The 10,886-nt window shown below is 29.8% G+C and overlaps 1 protein-coding gene across 1 annotated transcript in view; it reads right to left on the bottom strand.

Moving 5' to 3' along the window:
• bmf1 (BCL2 modifying factor 1) overlaps positions 1-6,156 on the bottom strand; it is a 23,299-nt gene extending 17,143 nt beyond the window's left edge. Inside the window, exons 1-2 of the mRNA XM_073827205.1 lie at positions 5,996-6,156; positions 2,572-2,756 (exon numbers count right to left, since the gene is read on the bottom strand). Of these exons, the coding sequence (XP_073683306.1) occupies positions 2,572-2,756; positions 5,996-6,155 (345 nt within the window). The 5' untranslated portion in view covers position 6,156. The remainder of the gene's footprint in view (positions 1-2,571; positions 2,757-5,995) is intronic.
• Between the last annotated feature and the right edge of the window lie 4,730 nt (positions 6,157-10,886).

Here is a 10,886-nt window from a genome sequence, read left to right as displayed (position 1 = left end):
TTAGTTATTATAATACAAGATAAAGTACTGCCTGTAAAAAAAATATATATTTTATTAATATTTTAAATCAGTTTTTAAGTTCATATTTTATTTTTAATTTAATTTTTGTTAAAGTTTTTGTCATTTTGTCATTTGTAATGTGCTTTGGTGCTTTTTAGTGCATGTATGAAGTCAGTTCTCCTCGAATATAGAGAATCACATTAACTCTCAACATCATCCACTCACTAACAAACAAGCATAATACTGCAATACTAACTGTCTTCATCCTCAACACTACATCTAATGTTTTAAAATCAAACTAACCAGCACCAAACAGCAGCTAGACCTCATTTCCCACAACGCAACCGCTTTATATAAAGTCTAATGCACAAGCGAGCAGACACGGCTCAGAAATGGTGTTGTATTATTACACTGTATCATCAGCTCTGAGTGTGTGTGTGTGTGTGTGTGTGTGTGTGTGTGTGTGTGTGTGTGTGTAGCGTTCATCCCCAGTGGCTTCTCAAGCCTCTTATTTGTGCGTCTCCTGCGGGTGCGTCTCGCTGGAGTCTCTCTAACCACCGCTGCTCCCGCACCAGCATGTTTACCTAGTCTGGCCACTTCTGTTCAAGACTCTTTGTGTTTGTGTGTGTGCATGAATAACTGAGATGTAGAAAGAGGGAAAGACGCATCTAAATAATCACGGAGAGGATTCTGACTCATCTGGACTCATCTTGTGCATACTAGCTGCTCTCAACATCAAATCAAAACAAATTAGATTCAACACACGCTCTTAGTCTGTGAATAAATCCTTAGTGTACACAAAGAAACAAAGCAATGAAATAACGTTCCTGTTTAACATCAGTACTGTTATTTATGAGCAGCTCACGAACAAAATAAAGTTAGTTATTAAAATCGAGGGTTATTATTAATTGAAACTAAAAGTATTAAAATGTTTTCGTCAATTGAAAAGCTGAAATAAAACAAAATATGTGACCCTGACCACAAAACCAGACATAAGGGTCAATATTTAAAAATCTGCAATCTGAGGGTGCAAAACATGTAAATATTGAGAAAAAACCCTTTAAAGTTGTCCAAATGAAGTTCTTAGCAATACATATTACTTATCAGAAATTAAGTTTTGATATATTTATGGTAGGAAATTTACAAAATATGCTCATGGATCATGATCTTTACTTAATATCCTAATGTTTTTTTGGCATAAAAGATAAATCTATAATTTTGGTCCATACAATGTATTTCTGGTGACTGCTACAAATTTATATACATATACATATACATTTTTTGGGGTCATCTTAGGTCAGACAGAAAATAAAAATAATGTAAATACAGCAATTTATTTTTTATATTTTAAAAATAATACAAATAATACAATACAATATAAAAAGAACAGATATAAAATAAATATGATTAAAAATTATAAGACCTTATATATATATATATATATATATATATATATATATATATATATATATATATATATAATTAAAAAACAGTAAAAAAAAACAACAACAACAAAAATATAACAGTAATTTGTACAAAATGTAAAAAAAAGAAAAGATTTTTGTAATTTGTAAGAAAAAATAATTAATCAAAATTGTACACCAAAATGAAACAGCAAAAAATATATATAAACTATAAATTAATTAATAATAATTATAATAATTTTCTGTTTTAATTAAAATGGTTTTGCAGGGCTGATACTGATTCTTAAGTTTCAAGATGCATGTGCAATTAAAACATCAAAAAATATGTATTTTACTGTAAAATGGTAAACAGTAAATTCACTTGATGAAAAACTGTAATAGATTTAATGAGTAAGTTTTACAGTGAATCTTTACTTAATATCTTAATGATTTTTGGCATAAAAGGAAATCTATCTATAATTTTGGCCCATACAAAACTTTTTTGTCTATTGCTACAAATACACCCGTGTTACTTAAGACAGGTTTTGTAAATCTAAAAAAAAAAAAAAAAAATCTAAAATAAATAATGTAAATACAGCAAAATATTTTTTACATTTTTAAATAATTATAAATTATACAACAATTATAATTTAAAAATATACAGATGTAAAAAAAAAAATGCAGAAAAATATTATTAAAAACTATGATGGTTTAACATCTTCTACATATTAGTAAAAAAAACTGAAAAAAAAACACAACAAAAATAAATAAATAATAATTTATTATAATAATAATTTTTGAAAAAAAAAATGATAGCAAAAAGTATAAATATATAATATTTGCAAATAATTTAACAAATGATACAACACTTATAACATAAAAACATTGCAAAAAAAAATCTGAATAAAAACTATAATAGTATCTCAGTGATACTCCAATAACACTCACACACACATATGGACACACTGGAGGAAAAGAGCGCAGTAAACAGGAAGTGAGAGAGGGGTTGCCCCAGTGTCTTTAGGGTCAAACAACTAGACTACAGTCAGGAAACAGTCCGGCCAAAACAAACACGGGACACGGAAACCGCTTTTGTGTAAACCAGTGCTAAAGCAAGACATAATGCGATTATACAGCAGAGCACAAAAACACAGGAGCGCAGACTCACCCTCATGTGCTCCTGATAGAACTGATCTCCGATCAGCTGGAGCTTCTGGCCGATCAGGGTTTCCACGCTCCGCTCGGGCCGCAGTGGCGCCGCCGCTGGATCCATCGTCCGCAGGTTCTGCCGTAACACCACACCTGGAGGCTGAGAACGGCTGGCCGGCGTTAGCAGTAGCAGTCCTGCGTTACCTGTTCAGACAAAACAAATATTACAGAGATCCTTATAGATGACACAAAGCACAAAAACTGATTATTTCACTAAACTAAAACATCAAATGTCTTATTTCCGAACCTCCAGTGGCACCAAACAGAACTGAAAACATTCATACATTTAAACATGTTAAGTCACTCAAGCAAGATTAAAAATACTGTAAGTAATAAAATAAAAATAACAAAAAAAAAAATATATATATATATAAAAAATTCAGTTTGAGTTAAAATGTGTTTGGAGAACTGATTCTTACATTTCAAGATGCAATTAAAATGTTTGTGTAAGAGCAAAAAAAAAAAAATTCCTATAATTCTTTGTGACAACTCACTTTTTTTTTTTATAAATTACAATATTCTAATCAGTTATTCATCAAGGTTTATTTTTTATAAAATTGCAATTATTGTAATATATATATATATATATATATATATATATATATATATATATATATATATATATATATATATATATATAAAATTACAATATTCTTATTGGTTATGTACATTAAGGTTTAACGTTGTTAAATTTATTTAAATTAATGCACCTTCTATATCAGTAAAAAAAAAAAAAAAAAAAAAAAAACTATTTTTAATAACAATAAACATATTGTTTTTTTAATTATTTATGTAATAAAATAATATTTTAAGTCAAAAAAACTTTTTTACGGTAAAGTTCTGGCAACCAAAGCTGTCAGTTTTTACCATACAAACCTTACCAAACCTTTTTTTTTTTTTTACAAGGTTTACAGAAATATAAAATATATAAAAAATAATTATAATAAATATTAATACTAATAAATATTATTTAAAAAAATAATATTTAAAAAAAAATTAAAATAATAAATTGTTTTTTTTAAACGTAAACCAGATTTTTTTTTTACAATAGAACACTGTTAAATTTACAATTTTAGTAATTAAAAACTAAAAAATATAGTATAAGAAATATAAAAAAAAATACAAAAAATAATTATAATAAATATTAAAAACATAAATTGTTTTTTTAAACGTAAACACGATTTTTTTTTACAATAGAACACTGTTAAATTTACAATTTTAGTAATTAAAAACTAAAAAAATATAGTATAAGAAATATAAAAAATACAAAAAATATTATACTAAATATTAAAAACATAAATTGTTTTTTTAAACGTAAACAAGATTTTTTTTTTTACAATAGAACACTGTTAAATTTACAATTTTAGTAATTAAAAACTAAAAAATATAGTATAAGAAATATAAAAAAATACAAAAAATAATTATAATAAATATTAAAAACGTAAATTGAGACACAATGCACATTTTATATTAGTAAAAAAACTAAACAATTGTAATATTTTGTACAAAATGTAAACAAATATTTTAGTAATTTGTAAGAGAAAAAATATTTTAAATTTTTAATTTTTTAATCATTTGAAAAAAAAAAATTACAGAATAGAATACTGTTAAATGTACAATTTTTTATAGTAATTTTTTTTTTAATGTAATAACCTTTTTACAAGGTTTAAAGCTGTTTACTAAATACATTTTATTAAGTAAATTATTAAATAAACTTTATTTTGTTTACTCCGGCAGTGTTTCACTCTTCAGGAAGCTAACAGACACTCTCGAAATCTCACACAGCTTTAAACATCTATGCTGATAATGAACTTCCCTCATAACTGCCAACAAGTGAGAGTTACTGAGTGTGTACGCATCCCTGATGAAAAGATTATTCTGTTTAGAACACAAGCTCATATATTGCTGTACATCTCCATCTCACCACTCTCTTTTCATCATGTTCAAGTGCTGAAAGTGTCTTTCAACTACCTTCCTCAAAGCTGTTCTCTACCATTTGGCACAAGTGCTAAAAAACCAGAGACGTTTAAAAATAAACAGCAGAGAGAGAGAAAAGGCCTCTGCGGTCTGAAAGCCATGAGTCACGAAGTCGTGACGTCGTTTTTCACAGAAGTCAAACAGGAAGTCACTGTTTGAAGCTGACGGGCATGAAAAACAGCGTCTGGGAAACAGTGCTTTTTAAAGATTCATTTGAGTATTCCTTTAATTATTTTTAGAATATTTAAGCATAGAATAATTTTTTTATATTTATAATAAATCACTATAAAAATTATGTCATATTATCTTTTTTTTTTGTTTTTGCTTAAAATGAAAGCACTAAAGATGCCCTGAAAGCTATGTAAGATAATATAAGATTTTTGTATTCGAGTATTATTTGAAATATAATAATTATATATAAGTTGAAATCACACTGACTTGTGGCAAATATTGTCACTTATGAATTTCAGAGCTTAAATTTTAAGCAAAAAATATATATGACAATGTTTTCTGCTTGAAATTTAAGCTCTGAAGTTCATAAGTCAGTGCGATTTCAACTTATATATTATTAGACTTGATAATACGTAATAGTACGTTAGCATAGAAACATTAAAAGTATAAAATATTTAGTTATTTATAATAAATAAAATTTAATTAATTTTCTAAATTTTCAGTTTTATAGTTTATTATATTTATTTATTTTATTATACAAAGTGTATTACGTATTAAAAATATAAAATACATTTTCTTTATATTTACCAAAGGCGTATTTATCATATACTTCTAACTTGAAGTCAGTGTGATTGTAGCTTTCAGTTGTTCAAGTTTCAATTATATATCTGTAAATATGTTAACAAACTTGAATTATTAAAGAATTAAAAATAAATAATATACTGTTATATTTTCATAACTATAAAACAAAAAAAAAAAGGTATATACATTTTTTTACATTACGTTTTGCTTCATAATCAAAGTTTTCTATCAGTTTGGTTCAAGTTTCTGAAATGTTTTTCATGGAGTAAATTAACTGGCAACCAAAGGCTTTTTAAAAGGTAAAGGTACCCTAGATTTTGAAAGCTTTGTTCATGTTTATGCTCATTTATGCATTTGATAGATGCTTTTATCCAAGCAACGTATATTAACTAATTTTACCAGATCATCTCGTGGGAATCGAACCCATGCATTTGGTGTTGCGAGCGTCATGCATTACTGACTTCCCACCAGCATTGACTGCGCTTCTGACTCCACATCTGATCAAATAAGAGATGCATTGTGTCAGCGCATGTGAACGCTGACGTGGTTTGCATTGCAAAGCGACTGGTTACACACACAGGTGATGAAGCCACTGAGGTCAGGAACATACGACAGCGAGAGAGTGAGACAGACACAGAGTGTTAGCGGCTTACCGTAGAGAAAGCGTGTGGGCTCCACATGCAGCCGGCAGGGCAGCATGCCGTTGGGCGATAGAGGGGGTCGCCCTGCTATCTCGGTCTGCTTTATCTGAAGGTGGGAGGAAGGCCAGTGCTGTAGACCCTTCCTGTGCACATCATCCTCATCCTCATCCATCAGCCGAGCTCCTCACCTGAACACAAGAGCAGAGGACACTGGTCAGGCAAAATCAAAAACAACAACACAGACTGCATTAACCGTATCATTTCCTTTTTTTTTTTCATCAACAAAGGTCTTTCTTTGTGAGTTTCTACAATCTAGGCCTGAATTTCCAGAACAAAAATGTCATTTACTCACCCCCTTGTCATCCAAGATGTTAATGTCTTTCTTTTTTCAGTTGTAAAGAAATTATGTTTTTTGAGGAAAACATTTCAGGATTTTTCTCCATATTATGGACTTCTATGGTGCTCCTGAGTTTGAACTTCCAAAATGCAGTTTAAATGCAGCTTCAAAGGACTCTAAACGATTCCAGACGAGGAAAAACGGTTTTATCTACTAAATCGATTGGTTATTTTTAGGACTATCGCGATTCGTTTATTCTAGTCGACTCTTCGATTTTTAAAAATCCTCGATTTCATTTTCCCACGTCAACTAACCAACAAAATGCCGGAAGTGGTGCATTTCACGGACGAGAATTTATAAAACGGATTATTAGACTGTTTTCCAAGGCTGCATTAAACCCATTTAAAAATCATAATTAAGCATAATTGTGAATTCACAAACGCTTTTATTTAATTATTACTAATTACTTTTTATTACCACAAAAAGCCTAATTATAATTATAGGGCCCTATGAAATCCATTTTAATTTTTCTATACTCTGTTTTAATGTTTTTTTTTTTTTTTTTAATCCAAAAGCCTGTCTAATTAATTGAGTTTTACAGTTTTATTTTTACCAAATTCTTTTCCATTACTTTTCTGGATTCCATTCCATTTAATAATCAAAAACATCTGCAATTAATTGATTTTATTAAAATAAATTGTTCTTAAGTAAAATTGTAGATATTTTTTGGGCAAATTAGTCATTTAGATTAACTGATTAATTGACAAATTAGTCGACAGACTAATTGACATAAAATAGTCGTTAGTGGCAGCCCTAGTTATTTTCTAAAAAAATTTCTATACTTTTTAACCTCAAATGCTCATCTTGTCTTGCTCTGCGTTCAAGACAGTTAGGGTATGTCGAAAAACTCCCATCTCATTTTCTCCTCCAACTTCAACATCGCCCTACATCAATGTACTGACCCAGTGTTTACAAAGTGAACTTGCAAAGAAGATAAAGCACCCTTTACAAAAAAAAAAACAATGATTTTGAAGTTGGAGGAGAAAATGAGATGGGAGTTTTTCGACATACCCTAACTGTCTTGAACGCAGAGCAAGACAAGATGAGCATTTGAGGTTAAAAAGTGTATAAACTGTATATTTATTTGAGAAAATAACCAATAGTTTTGCTAGATAAGACCCTTCTACCTTGGCTGGGATCATTTAGAGCCCTTTGAAGCTGCACTGAAACTACTTTTTGGAAGTTCCAACTCGCAGACACCGAAGTCCACTATTTGGAGAAAAATCCTGACATTTTTTTACGACTAAAGTAGGGGTGTGTAATATTGACAAAAAAAATTATATCTCAATAGTTTCTGGAATTTTATCAGAAATGAAAATTAGACAATATTTTGAGTGTGATATTTTGACAGAAATTAATCTTTTCAAATAAGTTTAAATAGCTTTTCACCTTTTATGAGCATTTTAACCTTTAAAAAGCCATTTTTGTAAAAGTGTGCATTATCTTTTAAGTCAAATTCTTACAATTAATCAGTGAATTAAAATAATAAGACCTTGGGCTGTTTCAACCAAATGAAATCAGTATCAACAAAATTCGTATTTGCAATGCACAAACACACAAAATGCATCTGAAGTGGCATTTAGACCTATTTACATACTGTTTAATGCAGCTCATGAATGCATTTAACCTGCAGTTACAAATGCATAATTAATGTTTTTGATATATTAAACATAAAACGTTGAATACTGATATTTGCAATTATTTAAACTATAAAAAAAAAACTTTACATGTCAATTAAAACTGCCAGTAGGTGGCAGCAAAGTCACTGTTAATAAGTAAGTCACTGCATTTGGATCGAATCATTTAAACACTTGATTCATTCAGGAACGAATCACTGACATGTTGCTCAGAGATGCATGATTGGAATGATTTTTGTTGGCAAAACAAAGCAAAAACAGACAATATGGTGTCTATTGAACTGTTGTAAAATAAAATCAATATCACATTATTTTTTAAAGGAAAAACAGCACTCTTTGTGCGAAATTGATTAACTATTTAAAGTAAAATAAATCTATACATTTTCTGCTCCCATTTAGTTGGGATTATGCCGTTCATGGTGATATAAATAAACTGCTGGACTCACTGGATGTCAAATGTAAAATCTGAAGTAAAACCAGTCGTTAAGAGCATCAGCCAATAAAAAACCCATTTGGGTCGACCACTAAACAGCACACAAAAGATGTGTGAATACTTGCTCTTACACACTCGCACACACTTACACAAATGACATCTCAGAGTAATAACGGGGTGTTTCAGCCCAACCAGCCGTCCGATTACGGCCTGTTAACAGGAGGATAATTAGAGTAAAGATTAGTGTCGCTTGTGGTCACTGGCCGTACTGATTTAGATAAATAGCAGTGATGAAACCACACGCTCGGCTGTGGTTAGACGACTGGTTCGCTATATTTAACCTGGACGAGGTTTGGCAGGGCAAAGACAGAAACCGTCTCGCCTACACTTTCCATGTTCTGCGGTGAAGCATTGGGGTTGGTGAAAAACTACGGCTCTGAAAGTCAGGAGCTCATAATGTTGGTCCAGCTAGTGTTAAGGCCACATTAGGGTTGGATACTGAAAATAAACAAAGCCGCAGATTACTGCATTATTATAAACACTTATGTTTTAACTCACTGGTGCTCAAATACTATTATGTACATGCATAATCTGCTCACTTTTATAACTTACAGATGGGTATATATCATTAACGCTGTTAACAAATATCAAAACAGTCTCAAAGAAACCCATTTGACCCCAAAATAAGGCCTAAATGACACCAAAATTACCTGTTTAAGATTTGTTTTTGTTATACATGTTTTTTTATTTTATGTTTTTTTATTTTTTTATTTAATTTAATCATAATTTTAATTTTTAATTTAATTTTAATTTACCATTTTTACTGAGTTTAATTTCAATTTTCACTTTAAATACGATAATTATAACTAGATTTTTTTTGCTTTATGGTAATGAGAACTTTTAGAAGAAATATGCTTTAATTGTCATTTATAAAATTCTATATGCATTGCATAATAATAATAATATGATGATTTCTGTCAACCAAGGTCTTTCTTTGTGAGTTTCAGCCAAGTAACAAAAAAAAATCAAAACAGTCCCAAAGAAACCCATTTGAACCCTAAATAAGGCCCGAATGACCCCAAAATGACCCGTTTAAGATTTTTGTTATATACATGTTTTTATTTTATTTTATGTATGTTTTATTATTTTTGTATTTAATTTAATCCAAATTTTAATTTTTAATTTAATTTTAATTTACCATTTTTACTGAGTTTAATTTCAATTTTCACTTTAAATACATTATAACTAGAGTTTTTTTTTTTTTTTGCTTTATAGTAATGAGAACTTTTAAAATAAATATGCTTTAATTGTCATTTATAAAATTCTATATGCATAATAATAATAATATAATGATTTCTGTCAACCAAGGTCTTTCTTTTTGAGTTTCAGCCAAGTAACAAAAAAATCAAAACAGTCCCAAAGAAACCCATTTGACCCCTAAAAAAGGCCCGAATGACCCCAAAATGACCTGTTTTTGGGGTCATTTTGATTTGGGGTCATTTTCAATTTTGCTTTATAATAATGAGAACTTTTAGAAGAAAATATGCTTCAATTGTCCTTTCTAAAATTCTAAATGCAAAATAGTAATAATAATAAAAAAAAATCTTTGTACATACCAGCAACTTCTATGTCGACCTCTCCCCGTAAACTACCACACTCGAGTTAAGTTTCCAATAAATCCTTCATGTCACTTATGAGTAATGAGTAATACTCTCTGAGGCCATACAGTATCTCATCAATCGGAAGTGTGACACTCAGAGGTGCGTGAGACCGTCCTCAAGTGTCAAGTGTGTGTGTGTTTATGAACAGAAACACGTCACACACCACAAACTGATTTCCTCAATGAGTGTAAAAATGATGCTGCAAAAAGCAGAGCAATAAGCAGCTCCCTCTACCGCTGCAGACACACATACAAAGTACAAACACACACAAACGACAGTCCATTCATGAGCGCAGCGTGGAGTCAGTCCAAAATCACTGCGGCCCTGCTAATACAACTCCACCTGACCTCTTCAACAAACAACTCCAACAATGTTACCAAAACTAACCCATGAGAGACTCAAACCACAGTTTCACATTTACCACCACCAACAAAATGCACCATGCATTAAAAAATCAGAAAAAAAAAATGCTATGCTATGCTTCAATAATGCTTCCAGTGCATGCAAAAATAAATAAATGCATGCTTAGATGCATAAATAAGTGCATGTATAAAAGCATAAGTAAATGCATATATAAAAGCATTAATAAATGCATGTATAAAAGTACAAAAAAATGCATACATAAAAGCATAAATAAATGCATAAACAAATAAATGCATAAAAGCATAAATAAATGCATATATAAATGAAAAAATAAATGCATGCAAATTCTACATTTGAGTGTACTTAATGTAGGGTTAACCAGGTGAATTTATGCTACTTGTTGTTTTGCATG

This window comes from Garra rufa, chromosome 21 (genome assembly GCF_049309525.1).
Source record: "Garra rufa chromosome 21, GarRuf1.0, whole genome shotgun sequence".
Lineage (NCBI taxonomy): Eukaryota > Metazoa > Chordata > Actinopteri > Cypriniformes > Cyprinidae > Garra > Garra rufa.
This window is presented reverse-complemented; position numbering and strand designations above follow the sequence as displayed.